The 19,586-nt window shown below is 42.3% G+C and overlaps 1 protein-coding gene across 3 annotated transcripts in view; it reads left to right on the top strand.

Moving 5' to 3' along the window:
- Window positions 1–19,586, top strand: part of SCUBE1 (signal peptide, CUB domain and EGF like domain containing 1) — a gene marked incomplete at its 5' end in the record, with an annotated part of 297,483 nt that overhangs the window by 237,436 nt on the left and 40,461 nt on the right. For all 3 annotated transcript variants that reach the window (XM_084618019.1, XM_084618021.1, XM_084618020.1), the window contains 2 exons: window positions 10,620–10,736; window positions 17,260–17,382. In XM_084618019.1, the coding sequence (XP_084474145.1) occupies window positions 10,620–10,736; window positions 17,260–17,382 (240 nt within the window). The remainder of the gene's footprint in view (window positions 1–10,619; window positions 10,737–17,259; window positions 17,383–19,586) is intronic.

Genomic DNA, 19,586 nt, shown 5'->3' on the forward strand with positions numbered 1-19,586 from the left:
TTTAGTTTAAAAGCATTGACAGATTATTTTCAAGGAGTTCAGTGTATGTGAGTCAGGGCAAGACTGTGCAGTGGATGAGGAAAGGGAAGGTCTCTTTTTCTCAAAGGATCCACTGGATTAGGTGGTGAGGAATGCGACCAGAACACAGACAGCTGTGATTGGCTTTGGCTTTGGTTGATCTGAATACACTGTGTGTTCTGTAGCACATAGTTAATTGTATGGTACTTTCTGGGTATGCCTATATTGCAGCTGGGAAGGTGCTTCCCAGTGATGGAAGGCAGATACATGCTAGCTTTGTTTGAGCTAGTGCACTAAAAATAATAGTGTAGCCACAGCAGCAATCAGTGCACAGGCTAGCTTCCCCAAATACAAACCCACCCGGACTCCATGAGTAAGTACTTGGCAAGACTAGCCCATGTTGCCACTGCCCATGGTACTGTGGCTATGCTACTATTTTTAGCACACAAGCTTGATGAAAGCTAGTGTGAGTATGTCTACTCAAATCGGGAATCACACCCCAGCTCCAAGTGTAGGCGGAGCCTGAATTAGGGCTGTGTAAATAGTACAGGGGAAAAATCAAACCAGGTGTGTCTGAGAAAGCTAAAATAAACCCAGACTGCATGGATTTGCATTTGGAGGACAGGATCCAGCCGCGTAGCCAGGTGGAGGGAACAGGGGGAGCGATCCAAAAAAAAGGCACCACCCGCTGCGGTGCTTTTACTCACCCAGCGGCGCCCCGGCATCAGGCCCTCACTCGCTCTGGGTGTCTTCAGCGGCACTGAAGGTCCTGCCACCGAGTTGCTGCTGAAGATCCGGAGCAAGTGAAGATGCCGCCGCTGAGGTGCCGTCCAAGACCCGGAGCGCCGCTGGCTGAGTAAAAAGCTCTGCAGTGGGTGACGCCTTTTTTCGGATCTCCCTCAACAGGAGAAAATTTAAAAGACACCAAGACATTGACAAGGCGCCACTTGTGCTCAGTGGGGGAGCGGCAGCTGCCCCCGCCCCTCCAGCTATGCCACTGACAGGATCATCGTGATGTCATATTGTGAGATAGTACTGAGATATGACTCTATTACACTGAGATGTGTTCTAATATGATGATAGTTACATTATGATGTCAGTGTCATCACTTTAGGTTTGGGATTCAAACTCTGCTAATCCATCAGTCAGAACCCAGAGAATTTTTCATTTCATATGTTCCCCACAGCTTCTTAGACAGCAGCCACACAATCCATGCAGAACTTTACCACAAAAATGAAGATCGATTGTAAGCTCTTTGGGGCAGGAACAGTGTCTTTGTACAGCACCTAGCACCCTCAAGACCTGATTGTGATTGGGGCCTCCAGATGCTACTATAATATTGTTACCCCTTTTGACCAGAGCAGATAGCTGGTATTCAGGGTCTTATGGGTTGTTTCCATTAAGAGGAGAAATTGATAATGGAGTCAGGTATTTCTTTGGTGCAATTCTGTTTATTTACAATGAATATACATAAACCCTTGTTTCCCTGAACACAGTAGACATTAGACAACAGGAAACAGTTTCTTAGCTCACAATTCCAAGCCTCTTTCCAGCCAGCACTCTACCAAAAAGCTCTCTCTCTTAGCTTTTTCTCAGAGTCATGCTACAAAGGCATCTCTGGCTGTCTCTGGGGTTTTCTTGATGCCTTCTCTGTGTTTTTGTCGTGTTTCTTTTCTCTCAGCTCCATTAAAGAGTACCCAGACCTACACATTTGCATTCAGATTCCAGGGAAAACCCTTCAGACCACATGGCTCAACTCCTGCTCCAGCCTTGCACGTTGCTTGAGTTTTGGGCAGTGGCTCCTCTTGTTTCAGCTATCTATTCCATAAAGCAACTTAATTGCTTTTTAAATTAATCCTGAATGAGGGGCAGCTGTAATACCCACTAGCTTCAGTGAGATTTCACCCAACCTCCGGCATACAGTATTATAAAATAAAATAATCGGAAAGAATATAAAAGAAATAAATCCATATTTTTTTAGATTTTCTTTTAAATGTATGAGTAGATTGAGCACTAAATTGGTTCCATTCTACAACCACATCCCCAGCTACACTCAGCAAAATCACACATATGTCTCTGTCCAAATGAGTTTTGCATAGGTAAATGCAGTTAAGACGCAGTTACGGGTGTTTCCACATCAATTTGCATGTGCACAAAATCATCTGAAAATCCAGTGTTGTTTCTCAACCTTATCTTTGAATGTTTAGATTTTTATCAGTTTGTCTCTCAAGCCCAATGCTATTTTAAATGTCCTGTTTTGCATTTAACAGAATACGTTCTGATTAATTGAATGCAGAGCACTGAATTCAGGGACTGGTAGTGCAATACAGAAAGGAGTCTTTCATTTCTAAGACCCTGGTATGAATCCAGCTTAGTGTTGGGCTGCCCAAAAATCATTACTCTCTGATGGGTTCTCAGTGCCCTGTGCTCTCAGTCCACAAGTGAGCAAGTGTCCACATCAAAAAAACCACAAGCACAATTAGTGCTACTGTAATTGGAAACCCACAGCCTTAGCAGAAAGGCCAAGGACTGGATGACCATGGAAAATGAGGTACTCTCTCACTCCTAGAAGTGGTTCCTTCAGGTTAGCACTGAGGCTCAGCTGTATGAGGAAGCTCCAGGAAACTACTTCTGCCCAGGCAGTAACTCTTCTTCTTCTGGCGATAAATGGAAGGCTTTTTTGTGGCAATAAATGAAGGACTTCACTTTCCAGTACTGTCAACCTGGTCCCTATTTACAAGCACTAAATTCAGGAAAATAAAGATCGTTTAAAAGATCCTTTAGTTCATGTAAGCATTTCAAAAATCAAGGATAATTACAAGAACAATTTAAAAAACCCCAAAGGCTGAGTTGAAATAAAAGGGCCAGAGAAATAATTATAAAACATACCTGTTATTGGCAATAATCAGATTTCCACACAAACTTGTGAAATCCTGCTCCTGTATAAATCCACTGTACAACCACTTAGGAATTAAATCCCTTATGGGCGAAAGGAAAGGAATGCAAAGCTGTTACAAGGTTTGGATACTCGCCTCAAGGGCTGCAGTGTGGAATGCTAGAGATCATGGACTACACTCAGCCTGAGGTCAGACCAGCCATGGTGCAGGCACCTGGTGATGGACATTTTGACTGGAGGCGGGGAGGCTTGTAGCACTGCAAGACTACACACTGCCCCCCTCTTCACTATGGGACCCACAGCCAGCTAATAGAGCTCCAGCAAATGTGTGGCTTCAGCCAGAGCTTGCATGGCCAGGGGGTGCATTTAAACAGCACATGCACTGAATCACCTCCACCAGTGGAGCTTCCTTGGTATATCCCCTGTAGCTAGGGCAGTGGTGGGGAACCAGCCCTGTGCCAGCAGGGGGTGAATTTATTCCCATAGTCCTGATTAGTTTCAAAGAATCAACTCATAGATTCCAAGACCAGAATGGACCATTGTGATCATCCACTCTGATCTCCTGTATAACACAGGCCACAGAATTTCCCAAAAATAATTCCTAGGGCAGATCTTTTAGAAAAACATCCAATCTTTATTTTAAAATTGTCAGTGATGGAGAATCCACCACAATCCTTGTAAGTTGTTCCAATGGTTAATTACTCTGACTGTGAAAAATTTACACCTTATTTCCCATCTGAATTTGTCTAGCTTCAACTTCCAGCCATTGGATGATGATATACTTTTCTCTGCTGGATTGAAGAGCCCACTATTAAATATTTGTATCTCATGTAGATACTTATAGACTGCAATCAAGTCACCCCTTAACCTTCTCTTTGTTAAGCTAAGTAACATGCGCTCTTTGAGCTATAAGGCAGGTTTTCTAATCCTTTGATCATTCTTGTGGCTCTTCTCTCAACTCTCTCCAATCTATGAAGGTGTCTCTTATAATTCCCTAAAAATAGGCACTCACGCATACCACAATGATCATGAGTGTAGTATAAATGCCTGACAGTGAGTATTTTGCTAGTCTAAAATAAAAGTGTATTAGTAAATCTGCCTATGACATAATCAAAATGACCCTCTAGGGCAAAAGCCGGAACAATATTTTAAAAAATAAAATACGAAGCATTTATGGAATGAAGCTTTCATGTTTAGAAAATCAGGTCGGAGGCAACAAATATAAAGGTAGATGATACTAAAAGGAATAGAATTTCACTTTCACCACCAAGTTTGCTGGGCTGTGGTAAGTGCCAACAGAAATTGTGTACAATCCACTCGAAGTTAAGCAGGACATTACTTCACATGGGGAAATTCAATGTTCATGAAGATAAGAGGCTATTAGCACTGGTTAGAGATGCACACAGTATTATCAAATGCTGATGCACCTTAGTCTCAACCTGCATCACCACTGCTATTTTATATCTTGGGCTCCCAGTATAAACTGTGACAAATCATGCAGTGATTTTTGTACAGAAGAGAGCAAGATAAGATGCCCAAATTCATTGTCTACTGTAGACCAAGCAGGATTTAATGTCCCGGGCTCATGGTGAAAGTCAGGTGTGAAACACTAAACCTTCTCCTTGCTAACATAAAAGAGGTGATTAATACAGATGTGTGAGAATAAAGTAAAAGTATCCTTGGGTCTTCTCTACCCTCAGACGAACCATTAGTAAGCAATCATTGGCAAGCATTCTGGAGATGACTGGAAAGGCCCTGTCACCCTGGATAGCATGTCCCAACAATCCAATAAAAGGAAGGCACTAGAAGAACCAAGACGCTCGAGAGTCAGATTCCCCCAAATGGCTGACTAAATTGTATCTGTGAAGGTTTCAGAACAGCAGCCATGTTAGTCTGTATCCGCAAAAAGAAAAGGAGGACTTGTGGCACCTTAGAGACTAACAAATTGATTTGAGCATAAGCTTTTGTAAGCTACAGCTCACTTCATCGGATGCATTCAGTGGAAAATACAGTGGAGAGATTTATATACACAGAGAACATGAAACAATGGGGGTTACCATACAAACTATAACGAGAGTGATCCGGTAAGGTGAGCTATTACCAGCCGAGAGCGTGGGGGGGGACGGGGACGGGACCACCTTTTCTAGTGGGATAATCAAGGTGGGCCTTTTCCAGCAGTTGACAAGAATGTCGGGGGAATAAACATGGGGAAATAGTTTTACTTTGTGTAATGACCCATCCACTTCCAGTCTTTATTCAAGCCTAAGTTAATTGTATCCAGTTTGCAAATTAATTCCAATTCAGCAGTCTCTCGTTGGAGTCTGTTTCTGAAGGTTTTTTGTTGAAGAATTGCCACTTTTAGGTCTGTAATTGAGTGACCAAAGAGATCAAAGTGTTCTCCGACTGGTTTTTGAATGTTATAATTCTTGACGTCTGATTTGTGTCCATTTATTCTTTTATGTAGAGACTGTCCAGTTTGGCCAATGTACATGGCAGAGGGGCATTGCTGGCACATGATGGCATATATCACATTGGTAGATGTGCAGGTGAATGAGCCTCTGATAGTGTGGCTGATGTGATTAGGCCCTATGATGGTGTCCCCTGAATAGATATGTGGACACAGTTGGCAACGGGCTTTGTTGCAAGAATAGGTACCTGGGTTAGTGGTTCTGTTGTTTGGTGTGTGGTTGCTGGTGAGAATTTGCTTCAGGTTGGGGGGCTGTCTGTAAGCAAGGACTGGCCTGTCTCCCAAGATCTGTGAGAGTAATGGGTCATCCTTCAGGATAGGTTGTAGATCCTGGATGATGTGTTGGAGAGGTTTTAGTTGGGGGCTGAAGGTGATGGCTAGTGGCCGTTCTGTTGTTTTCTTTGTTGGGCCTGTCCTGTAGCAGGTAACTTCTGGGTACTCCTCTGGCTCTGTCAATCTGTTTCTTCACTTCCGCAGGTGGGTATTGTAGTTGTAAGAATGCTTGATAGAAGGTGTTTGTCTCTGTCTGAGAGGTTGGAGCAAATGTGGTTGTATCGCAGAGCTTGGCTGTAGAGGATGGATCGTGTGGTGTGATCAGGGTGAAAGCTGGAGGCATGTAGGTAGGAATAGCGGTCAGTAGGTTTCCGGTATAGGGTGGTGTTTATGTGACCATTGTTTATTAGCACTGTAGTGTCCAGGAAGTGGATCTCTTGTGTGGATTGGTCCAGGCTGAGGTTGATGGTGGGATGGAAATTGTTGAAATGAGGGTGGAATTCCTCAAGGGCTTCTTTTTCATGCGTCCAGATGATGAAGATATCATCAATGTAGCGCAAGTAGAGTAGGGGCATTAGGGGATGAGAGCTGAGGAAGCGTTGTTCTAAGTCCGCCATAAAATTGTTGGCATACTGTGGGGCCATGCGGGTACCCATAGCAGTGCCGCTGATTTGAAGGTATACATTGTCCCCAAATGTGAAATAGTTATGGGTGAGGACAAAGTCACAAAGGTAAGCCATCAGGTTTGCTGTGACATTATCGGGGATACTGTTCCTAACGGCTTGTAGTCCATCTTTGTGTGGAATGTTGGTGTAGAGGGCTTCTACATCCATAGTGGCTAGGATGGTGTTTTCAGGAAGATCACCGATGGATTGTAGTTTCCTCAGGAAGTCAGTGGTGTCTCGAAGATAGTGGGAGTGCTGGTAGCGTAGGGCCTGAGGAGGGAGTCTACACAGCCAGATAATCCTGCTGTCAGGGTGCCAATACCTGAGATGATGGGGCCTCCAGGATTTCCAGGTTTATGGATCTTGGGTAGTAGATAGAATACCCCTGGTCAGGGTTCCAGGGGTGTGTCTGTGCGGATTTGTTCTTGTGTTTTTTCAGGGAGTTTCTTGAGCAAATTCTGTAGTTTCTTTTGGTAACCCTCAGTGGGATCAGAGGGTAATGGCTTGTAGAGAGTGGTGTTGGAGAGCTGCCTAGGAGCCTCTTGTTCATATTCTGACCTATTCATGATGACAACAGCACCTCCTTTGTCAGCCTTTCTGATTATGATGTCAGAGTTGTTTCTGAGGCTGTGGATGGCATTGTGTTCTGCACAGCTGAGGTTATGGGGCAAGTGATGCTGCTTAAGCACATTCCCATTGTGCTCACTGGTCATATAACTGCATCTTGTTGTGGTGCCCTCATGCGAGCAGCTTCCCACATGTGGAAGTGCAATTTAGAAAGCCAGTTTTGAAATGCTGGCCCTGCTGGTTTTCCCATCTCTAGCGCACACGCCCTGTGTTGCAATGTTTTAGCAAGCGATGCAAGCATAAATAATGAGTCCAAATTTAAACAAAATTCAGCATGTATCTCAACAAAAATGCCCCACAGTGATGATGCTGCCAGTGCAGTCCTCAGCTTTTTATAGTTAGATAAAGTTTAAATGATTTTTAGAGGATAAATTCACTTTCTCCCTTGCTCACAGTATTGACCACTCCTCTGACATCTCCACAATCTGCCCCTCCCCTAGAGTTGGTTGAATGGGGAGGCAGGGACCATGTAATCTCTCCCTCCGGTGGGGGTGAGAAAGTTGCTCCCATACAGCCTGGCCTGTTTGTTTAGTTTCCCCTGCTCTGGTACAAAAATCTTCATTGATCAAAATGTTGAGCACTGATTGTCCCATATCCATGAGAGCTCAACTGCCTACAGCATACTAACCTGTGTCGGTATTTTGCCAAGGCTTGAGCTCTGTTGATGAAACTAAATGAAACTGGGCCCTCTTCCCAGAGGCAGCTCAATTCAATGACTGTTGCTGGCAACTAATATATCTCTTATGTAGCGCTAGATCTCAAAGCATTTTACAAAGGAGACAGTATCGTTATCCCCATTTTACAGGTGGGGAACTGAGAAACCGAGAAATGGTGTGACTTGCCCAAAGTCACCCAACAGGCCCATGGCATAACAGGGAATAGAACCCAGGTCACCCAAGTCCCAGTCCAGTACTCAATCCACTAGACGTCACTGCCACCATTAAGGGGTATTGTTCAATCACTGTTGAGATGCGCATGTTTCATACCTATTGGAGTTAATGCAGGTTAAGCACACCCTTCTAGAGAAGAAGCGGACATGGATTTGCACAACAATGCTAAGGTATCAAAGGGTTTCTGGGAGTCAGCAGTCATATCCCCCCAGAGCACTGGTATCAAAGTCTGAGAGATGCTGAAAAAAGATTCTACTATCCTAACTTTAACATGCAGACAGCTTCCTTTAGTGCAGAGTAAGTGGTGAATATTTTCCGTTTTCTATGGCCAGTGTTGAATTCCACAGGCGACTGGTGATTCTGTAGTCAAGGGGTTGCAGAAAACTCAGAGCCTTGGGTATAGCCTAACATGGGGACATCCTACCATGTCAAGCAATGAGGAGACTGTACCAAAGGGGTTATTCTTAAAATAGGGACAAGTCTGCATAGAGGGTTTTCAATCCCAGTCAGCTTCACAGAAAGAGCAAAGGCAGGATTTATTAGAAGTATAGCAGGAGGCAAGGTGCTGGATTTAAATGGGTAAATTGCCTTTTTAAAATATATTTGTGTTACAATAAAAATGTTTAACATCTCTATTAGCCTATAGTAGATATGATATTTAATTCAATAGAAATCATTTACCCATTCTAAGAGAGCATTTTTTTGTTGTAAGCAAACTGTTGCTTTCTGAGTCAAGAAGTGGTATAAATCCCTATTAGTGTCAAAGAGTGTAGGGCTTAACCCTGCAGTCATTTATGTTAATGGCAAAAGTGGTGCAGGATTGGGCCATTATCAAGGAATATGAAGAGTTTTTGTTTGGTTTGGTTTTGTCTTTAAAAGAGATCTCCAAAGTAAGTCAGAGGCCAACTATGAATGGTCCTTGTGGATTTCCAGTGGTACCATACCCTGGATACTGTCATACATGAATGAAACTAAAATGTATTATTTGTCTTCTTCTGAATTTTAATTCTTTTAAACTTCAGCTGTAGTGGTGGCTTCCAAATGTACTTATAAATGTATTATTTATTTAGGGAAAACCGTTTGCCATTTTTAAAATATATTCAAATCATTAAATATTCCCAAAGCTACAAATATAACCCCAAGAAAATAATTTTAGAAAACAAACACATTTAAGGAAAAAAACAAACAAGAAAACTCATAACAAAAAATGAAGGATGCATGAGAAAAAGGAAAACCTGAAATCACCATTTTTGGTTTGATTGTATGGGGAGAGTAGGAGGACTTGTGGCACTCTAGAGACTATCAAATTTATTTGAGCATAAGCTTTCGTGAGCTACAGCTCACTTCATCGGATGAAGTGAGCTGTAGCTCACGAAAGCTTATGCTCAAATAAATTTGTTTGTCTCTAAAGTGCCACAAGTCCTCCTTTTCTTTTTGCGGATACAGACTAACACGGCTGCTGCTCTGAAACCTATGGGGAGAGTGTCTCTCTCTCTCACACACACACACACACACACACACAAATGAGGATTTCAGATCTTCTTACCTCTCAAGTGTATTTCACTTTATATTATGTATTTACCTGTATGGATACTTTTTATTTTGTTCAGTTAATTTTTCTGTGCATTATCTTTGCATGTATATGTTCAACACATTGAAAGAGTTGTATAAATATCACATGAAATATAAATTTTTATAGCATTAGAAACTTGGTCATAAACAGTCATGAAAACCCTGACCCTGTAAATACTTACATAAATGCTTAATTTCAATGGGCATATTTGCATGCCTTGTGTATAAGCCCTTGAATAAGTGTTAGCAAGAGCAGGCCTAGAACTGTCCATTACACATCAAAATATATAAATATTTGTAGTGCATAGGCATTGGGTAGTATCCCCATAAACAGTTTTTGAGCTCACTAATATTCTTGGGTGTTTACTGGTTCCTACATAGACACAACATACAATGCCTAGTGACATATATGTACACTGCTGCTGGTTTCTAAAACACAGAACACAGTGAGGACTACCAGCAGGCTCACAAACTATTTAAAAGGACACCACCCAATTCCTATACATTTCAATACATTGGAGGAATGCTATTTTTCTTTCATTTAAATTAAAACCTTCAAACAAGCACATTTTATTAAACTGACCTTTTAACTTAAAAAACATTCCTCTAAACCGGATTTTAGGAAAAAAACATGACTCCAGGTGATAGATTTGCTTCTGAAATTCACTCTTGAAAAATCGCTGCCATCCTGCATATGTTCCTGTTTAAAATGTCTATAACACAATATCTTTTCTGTGGTACTTTCTATTCAGTGTATCTTTATTTCGCTCAGTTCAGCATTGTTTAAAAAAAAATCATGCCTACTGCTCCTTATTGATTGTTGTGTGCTCTGTGATGGAGCAGAAATGTCATGCAATGCTGTTAATTACTCTCATAAAATGAAGAACAGAAGAGACAATCTGAATATGCATCTCATGTTTGTGAGGTTTGATATGCTATCAGAGGTTAAATGGTGTCACCTAGTGGGGAAAAATGTATATTGCAGACATACTGTTTTATTCTACAAAGTTCTTTCCTTCCTTCCTCCCTGTACCTTGAATCCTCTCTTCCTAAAACTGTAGGAAAACTAAGCTGATAATTGATTAAGATCTTACTTTGTAATGTCTCAGGCAGTTTATTAATAATGTTGATGCTGTGACTGAGAGAATTAAATTCCATCCATCTGGAATAACTGCATTCTGACTTTTTAAAAATATTTGCTCTGAATTCAGATATAGATGAGTGCTCATTCGAAAGGACTTGTGACCAGACCTGCATCAACTACCCAGGAAGTTTCGAGTGTCTCTGTCACAAAGGCTACACCCTGTACGGCATGACACACTGTGGAGGTTTGGAGACTGATTTTAACGTATTTATTTTTGTTTTGTGTAATCATCTACTGAGCCAAGGATATTTGCCTTGCAAAGACTGTGGACATCAGATTAAAGCTAAATAAACCTAGCCAGGTATGACCAAAAATATGGAGCCTCAAATCTGCCTAGATATTCCTGGGAGAAGAGTGTAACTGGAAAAATGACCATCCAACATTTCTGTTGCCGTAGCATCCAAAGGCCCCAATTTAGACTATCATCCTCCATCGTTATCCATGCAAGGTGACTGCTGCATCTCCATGGAGCCTCACTAACGTCAATGAGCCTCCACATGGACACAACAGTCCTCCCTCCTTCATCACAGTGCAGGACTGTGACACCATTGTGTGCCGTATTTTGCAAGCACACAGGAAAACATTGTCCCCTCCCTGAAGAACTTGCAGCCTAAAGCCCTGACCCTGCAACCATTTGCACCCATGACTAACTTCCACATGAAAGAGACAAGGTGGGTGAGGTGATATCTTTTATTGGACCAGCTTCTGTTGGTGAAAGAGACAAGCTTTCGAGATTACACAGAGCTCTTCTTCAAGTCTTCTCTGTGTAGCTTGAAAGCTTGTCTCTTTAACAACAGAAATTGGTCCAGTAAAAAATATTACCTCACCCACCTTGTCTCCTTGGGTCTAGTTTGGCGGGGTGTGGAGGGATATTGCCCCCAAACACAGAGGCAAAGTGTGTGTGAGGGGGTGTCACATGGGGTCATATGCCATTTCCCCTGCCCCATTTCTGTGAGCACCAAGCTGCCCTTCAGGGCTTGCTCTGCTCGGCCTGCCTGGGATGGGGGCTCTGTCATTCCCACGCTGCACCTCCCCCCCCGCCCCAGCATGTTTTGGCTCGCGGGGAGCGGGATGGGCCAGCTTTTCCCCTGCGCTACGGGCCGCTGCCTCGGCAGGTGGATGCTGCCTCCTGAATCCTAGTGCCTGCCTGCTTCCTGTACATGTGAGTATCTGCCCGGGGGGGGGGAGGGGGGAGCATATAGGAGGTGGGGAAAGGGCTGGGGGAAAGAGGTAGAGCCAGTGGGATAGGGCAGGAGGAAGAGAAGGGAATGGGATGGGGCAGGGGACAGTGGGGACAGGAAGGGGGATGGGATGGGAAAGAAACGGGATATGGGAATGGGCAGGGAGAAGCAGGAGCCCGGCATGTGGCATCCCCTCGGCAGCAGCAACATCCCCAGCCCCAGCAGGGAGGCAGCTGCAGCAGCACCAGAGCAGTGACACTGCAGCTGGGGCTCCTCTGTTAAGCCGGCCTGTTCCCCCCAGCACCGGTTTCCCAGTACCACTGCAGGTGGGGGCAGAGAGCCAGTGAGCCAAGGGAACTGCCTTCAGCATACACACGTGTGTGCATGCGCACTTTGCCCCCTTCCCCCCCCCCAATATTGCAGTCAAACTACACCTGTGCATTGTCTCTCTAATATCCTGGGACCAGCATGGCTATAACAACACTGCAGATAGCTTTCCACAGTGGGAAAGTTGCTGTAAGCAATTATGTTCACTCCTGCAAGTATCCTCTATCACAGAGCTTCTTCTGGCAGGGGTCCTCACCCTAGCCAGCCCCGGAAGACCATTTGCCTTTGTGGATGACACAGCCCTCCAACTGAGAAGCATCTAGTTCAGTGTAACAAAAAAGTCTAAGTAACACCCAAAGTCCCTGCAGATCAGCCCATCTTCATTCTGTTCCCACTCCCCTGTCTGGGATTACTGTGGAGTCTTCTCCCCTGCTCCAGTATTGAGCACTGGCTCCCTCCGAATGAGTCTTCCTGAGCTTCTGGTCTCCTGCAGACCCTAGCTCTAGACCCTTCCCAGGAGCCTTTCTCATCCCTGTGAACTCTCTCTGCCTTTTATAAGGCCCAAGTGTCACCTGACTCGTCTTAGTCCTGCCCTTGTTGTCTGAAAAGCAACTAATTATTTGCAGCACAGATGTAATAAATATGGCTCACTGGCCTTTAACTCTTTTTAACCCATGATGGGAATCATGCATGTATTTGCAGGATCAGGACCTCAGATGACAAGCAACATACAAAGGTATAGGAGAGGGATGGTATTCTTACCTACATCATTACATATAATAGTTCTGTTGTTTTTAAACAAATAAAAACACCCCATTTATATCAGACTACCTTCAATGTATTCTTAATTAGTTGGTTAATTTAAATCTGGCCCTTTGCCCCTCGCTATTAATGCATAGCACTTACAAAATATTGTCCACATTCAAAATATTGTCCAAAGCATTTTACATACATTATCTAATTAATCCACCTCTTCGAGTTAGAAAAGTTAGTAGAATCCCCATTTTATATATGGGGAAACTGAGGCAGATAGCTTCTGTGACTTGCTAAAGGTTTCTTGAGTCAGGACTAGAAATCAGGTGTACTCATTCCCAGTCCCATGCTTAATGAAACACACCTATCTCTTACATCTAATTCATAACTGCTAGTAATTTGGATCAGGGTATGGAATTTCTAGTGGTATTTGGCAGATCATCTGACAAGGTGTTTTGACAGCATCATAGCCATGTGGCCATTTTTCCTCACATAGCATGTACTGTATAAATTTTGCTATAGGAACAACCTCAGCATGGTCAGGAATGGAGAATTTCATGTCCACTTTTGAATTTAAGTCCACTGCGCAGCAGCTGTATCACAGTACATACCATCGCTCTGAGGGTATGTCTACACTGCAATTAGACACCCGCAGCTGATTTGTGCCCGCCGACTTGGGCTCATGGGTCTCAGGCTGCGGGTATGTTTAATGGCAGTCTGAGCTCTGGGACCCTCCCACTTCACAGGGTCCTAGAGTTGGGCTCCCGCCCAAGCCTGGAAGTCTACACTGCAGTTAAACAGCCCCGCAGCCCAAGCCCCATGAGCCCGAGTTGGCTGTCACAAGCCAGCTGCGGATTTTTAACTGCAACACAGACATACTCTAAGGCATTTCTGTGGTCTCCTACCTGAACATTTAAAAATACTGGTCAAAGGAAAACAATAGTTTTTCTTGTGGAACATGTTAAGTGTATTTCTTCTGAATGATGCTTTTAACTAGTCAGATCAGCATTATAAAAATACAGTGTAAACACACAATATATGAGAGTCCATTCGTTCCATCCTACAGCCTTAAATCTAAATTAAAGTTAGAAAAGACTGAGGTTCAAAAGGAATTTTCCATTCATTCTTTTTACTTTAAAACTAATAAGTTTTGTTTGAAAATAGAGTTTGGTGTTTTTGCCAGGGCACCCTGACATTATGCAAAGTATAAGCTGAGTAAAATGTGTATTAAGCTATAAACAAAAGCATATTCAGATAATCTTAAGGGTCTAAATTTAAACCCACAAAAGCAAAGTGTTCAGAGACAAATTCTGCTCTCAGTCACACGCTGATCAGCATAAAACCAGGATAAGTCCATTTAGTCCAGTGGAGTTACTGAGAGCAGAATCTGGCTCTAAGAGTTCACCATTCTGAGGTACATGAATACTGTATGTAAGATTTTCCCCCACATATTACTAGCAAGGTCTGTCACTGGTAATGGATAATGGGGCAAACTCACATTATACAATACAGCTCACGAAAGCTTATGCTCTAATAAATTGGTTAGTCTCTAAGGTACCACAAGTACTCCTTTTCTTTTTGCGAATACAGACTAACACAGCTGTTACTCTGAAACCTTTTTAATTTGTGTTATCTGAGGCAGGGAATTGGCAGGATTCTATTTGTTCCAAACTAGTTCAGTCTTATTTTCTCTCTCTCTCTTTAGTAGCATCTAATAATGAAAGGGAGTGCCCACTGTGATGGGGCAAGGCCAGATGGCTATAGAAAAGTAGTGGGAGATAGATATATTAGCTCCAGGCTAAACAAATCCCTGGTACCAGGATAAGTGAAATGGCAGCTGCTCCAGGTCAATTAAGACACCTGGGGCCAATTAAGAACTTTCCAGAAGGCAGGGAGAATGCTAGGTTGACTGGGACACCTGAAGCCAATCAGGGGCTGGCTAAAACTAGTTAAAAGCCTCCCAGTGAGTCAGGTGGATGTGCATGTCAGGAGCTGTGGGAGGAAGTTGGGCTGTTGGAGAGACTGAGTAGCACACACCATATCAGGCACAAGGAAGGAGGCCCTGAGGTAAGGGTGAAGTGGAGCCTGAGGAAGTGAGGGCTGCTTTGGGGTAAGTAGCCCAGGGAATTGTACATGTCATGTTTCTAAAAGGTCAGCTACCATAGCTGATACTATTAGGGTCCCTGGGCTGGGAGCCTGGAGTAGAGGGTGGACCGGGGCCCTCCTTTGCCCCCGATTAATCACTGAGACTGGGAGACAACAGAGAGGAAGGATAACTTCTCCTCACCTCCCTCACTGGCTTATGATGAAAATGCCTCAGTAGACTGTGACCCTTGTCTCTAGAGAGAGAAGGGTTATGTGGAGGGTCACAGTGAGCCTCTGAGGCTAGCAAAATCCACCAGGAAACGCAGGACCCACAGAGGCAAGGACAGAGCTTTGTCACACCGCATTATGGGCCATAGCATGCCCTCCATCCGCATGCACAACCCTTATTGCTCTCACTGGAGCTCTGCTAGAAGCATATGTTACAGTAAAGGCCATCTGTACTAAAAGTGTATATTTTTCATAACCCTTAATCTGACACTGCCTGACTGTGCAAACCCTCCTCACGATATGTAGTTAGTCATGCAAGTAGGCCTATAGAAGTCAACAAAAGCTACAAGTATCCAGCACCTTTGAAACCAGGAGTCTTTTTTGGAGCTGGCCAGAAAATAAAAATCCCTTCCCACAAAAAAAAATAATGTTTTTGAAAAATGTTCATCCCCAGTTGGGTCAAAATTCCAAAATATTAAATTTTTCATGGGAAGGGTTTTGAGAGAAATTCCACTTCAGAAGAACCAAAACAGAATTTTTCAACTTCCCAGCTGCTCTCCTGAAAGGATCTTGTCCATTTCCTTTGTGAAATTTCCTTTGTGAAACTGACATGAACCTTCCTGTTCCAGTCTGGAGATGCAGGGAGCTGGGGTGCCCAGACTCCCCATCCACCCTTTCCCCCAGTTCCAGGGCCAGAAAGGCAGAGAGCCACTGCCATGCAGGTGAGTCAGATCACTCCAGAGCTCTCTGCCCCTCCAGTTCCTGAAGCTGGGAAGAAACAGAGAGTCAGGGCGTGCAGCCTCCACAGCCCTCAAGGAAAGCTTTTCTCAGCTTTACTGGCAAAAAGTGAAACTGACAAGAGCCTTCCAGGCAGGCAGGGAGCCAGGGAGCTGGCATTTCACTTTTGAGTATTGCCAACCCCAAACATTCAAAAATCTTATGTCAGGCCCTACAAAATCATGCAATTATTAATTTAGAAAAATCTCCTGAGACAGGGTTGTTTGTTTTTTCTAAGCCTCTATGACATAGTTGCTTCATATTTCTCAACTTTTCTTTACAACCATGGAGGTTAGAAACTTTACTTTTTAAAAAAAAATGAAAGCTAAGATTTTCATGCAGTCTCTTGATTCCAACATCTGGGGCTTGAAGAAAAACACCAGATAGTACAAGACTTGCAATAAAATCATGAGAGTTGGCAACACAGCACTGAATATACTGTTAACTACCTTATGACTGCAGAATAATGGGTTTATACTGGCCAAAACCAAACTTACTTTTCTGTCTAGGAACAACCATACATTATGATCACTGAATTAATTTCAAAGCTGGGTCTATTTTCAAGCTCATACAGGCAATGGCTGCAACAGCACTGAATACTTTTACTATGTATTATTCCAGGATATAAATGAAATCTTACATAAACGCTGATTGAGTAAATTAAACAAGTAATGCTTAATTCTGAACAAATATTTCTAAAGTTTAAAGCCTTTTACTGGAATATCAGTTGACACATTTTTGGTAATTGCTTTGCCTGCTATAACAAGACTCCTTCTTTTCATTAATACCATCTGAGCAGTAGACTAAACAAATTATGCTTAATATACCCATTCCCATCAAATATGCATTTTCTCCCTTAATCGTAATCCATCTTTTAAAACATAAGTTCTGTTCCTCTATATTATACACTTACATTATGAATAATGTATCTTTCTGATAAGTCAAAATAATTAAATCTCACAGAGATGTACTGCTTTGAAGTTATCAGTATCGTACAATATGCATTATGGTTCCAATCCTGCAGTGAGTTACACATCTGCTTTATGTATTGTGAGTAATTCCATGAATTATAGTGTGACCAGTTATAGTAGGTAAATTTAAGCACATGCATACGTCTTTGCAGGATTAGGGGCTGTGTGAGTGTCTGTATAAGGATACTCAAATATTCTTTGCACTAAAATGTTTTGCTGTCTGCATTATACATATTTATATATAATTATGATATGAATACACGTCTATATGACATGTATAATAGAGACATACGGGCTTATGCGCAGTATGTGTTTAGTACACAATATATGTGTATGTATTACATAGTGTATAATACTATACTGACCTGTTTAAATATATTTTCAGATGTTGATGAATGTAGCATCAACAACGGTAGCTGCGACTATGGGTGCATTAATACAATGGGGAGCTATGAGTGCGTCTGTCCACCTGGAAAGAAGCTACACTGGAATAAAAAGGACTGTGTTGGTAAGTAAGTAACTTTTACTTTCATGTGATCGCGTCTTGCCCGTTTTCCACTTGGGTACAATAACTTGGAAAGGTCAGAAATAGAAACCTATTTTTGATGGACCACATTGGAGTCTGACACTCAGTGTGTGTAGTCAGGTACTGCATGATAAACTTCTATTACAGCCACATCCAGGTCTTTTTCTTGTGTTTTGCAGCATTATGGGTCTAATTTTAAACACAACAGAAGCTGCTGTGCTGGGACAAAGTCTTCTGGCACTATCTCTTAAACGTATTTTCATTTGATTTACATATTTCTGAAGTGGGTGGTGTTTCGTTAGGTTAACCTATCATTAACAATGGAAAACTCTTTTTACCTGAGCACCTTCTGATAGCTATATTTGGGCCTGCTCCTGCACCCCTCATTCAGCCATAACACCCACTTACTCCAGTCAGTGTTCTGGCTTAGTGAGGACCACAGGGTCTGCCATGTGTTTAAAACAGCAGCACATTATAACCCTAAAGGTTGATTTTATTTAAGGCTCTGTGGTGGCCTGTGTGATATCAATTGATTATATCCTATCAGTTTCTAAAGGACATGTCCACATCACAAAATGGCAACCACCGCTAACACTAATAAGCATTAATTGACAGAAGTCAGTGATGGAATGGACACATAGCCTGAACTTCCTCTTATCCCTAGGGGAAGTCTCTCCAAGAAAAGGTTGACCATGAATGCCTGAGGCCACAAGCCATAGAGACACTAGTCTGACCTTTGGGGCTGTTTTGTTTTGTTATACTTTTTATTATTTAAAATAACAGAGCAGACTTTGTGAGGAGAAGAATTTACATACACACACCAAAGAACAAACTACAAATACTTAGGCATGTGTATAACTTCCTCTGAGTAATCTCCCTACGAGACTACTCCCATGCATTCGTGTTTGCAGGATTATGGCCAGACATCACTCCTGTACTGAGATCTTGTCTTCCCACTTCCATTCCAGAGTGGATCTTTGAAGCCAGCCTAGAAACCTCTGAAAACAGAGATTCTTCCCAACTGCCTGACTGCTCCTTGGCCTTTTGGCTAAAATAAAGCGTAATATGAGTTCAGTATATCTGATGCATGAAATGCCACCATGCTTCAAGTACAGTGACTCAACTGGCTTATAAAACAGGCAGTGCCTAAGGAAAAGGCACAGAGATGGATAGCTAATAAAAACATTGAAGAATAACAAAGTGAAGTCATGTTGACATTCCACAATATTTCCCTATCATACAAAACAGACGTCATCTGCCCCGTTCTGCCAATGTCATAGGAATTATATTTTTTAAATGATGGAGCTGACATTTTAGAAATCATTTAACCCAAACCTGTGTTTAGATTTAAAACTGCTAGGAATTAATATAATTGCCAAGCATGTACTGATAGCCAGATAAAACCATAGATAAGGAAGTTTACTTTATAGAATCTACCCATCTATCTAGGGAAGGCAGTTTGGTCAAGTGGATAAAACACTGGGCTGGAAATGAGGGGATTGTGTTCTGTTTCCAACTCTGCCCCTGGCTTTCTCTGTGATCACAGCCAAGTCACCGCACCATTCTGTGCCTCAGTTTCCCCACTTTTCTTTGTAAAGTTCTTTCTGATGTATAGAAGAAAAGTGCTGTATAAAAGCTAAGTATTGTTACAGGAACTAGAGATGGAAAATTCTTTCTAGATCATCTAAATTGTCACCCTGCCACTGTACAAACTAGTCCTCAGAAGTGAGCCATAAACTAACAACAGGAATGATAATCTTTTGAGATTTAGTATATAATTACACCAATAATATATTATATTGTATTCCCCCTCATTGTATAGAAAAAAAATTGTTCCCACAATAAAAGGCTCTGTTAAGAGTATTTTCATAGTCATAAATTTTTCTTTATTCTTTGTAATACCTTGTTGGAAGACTAAAAATAAAACTTTCTTCTTGACGGATGTTGTCCATCATTATTTGTTGGACAAAGATCTCTTCCCTATATTTCTAACAAGGATTACTATGAGCATAATCTTTCTGCTGATCTCCTTGTTTTTTACCAGCATAGTGTGGCGAAAACTATGTTATAAACTACTGTTACAACCTGAGAATATATGAGCATCAGGAGGTGGAGGATGAGATGATCTAATGATAGTGAATGCTAAGTAACTCATGAACATTCAAACTACAGAATCCTCTTTTGCT

This window comes from Lepidochelys olivacea (genome assembly GCF_965140295.1).
Source record: "Lepidochelys olivacea isolate rLepOli2 genome assembly, chromosome: 1".
NCBI lineage: Eukaryota > Metazoa > Chordata > Testudines > Cheloniidae > Lepidochelys > Lepidochelys olivacea.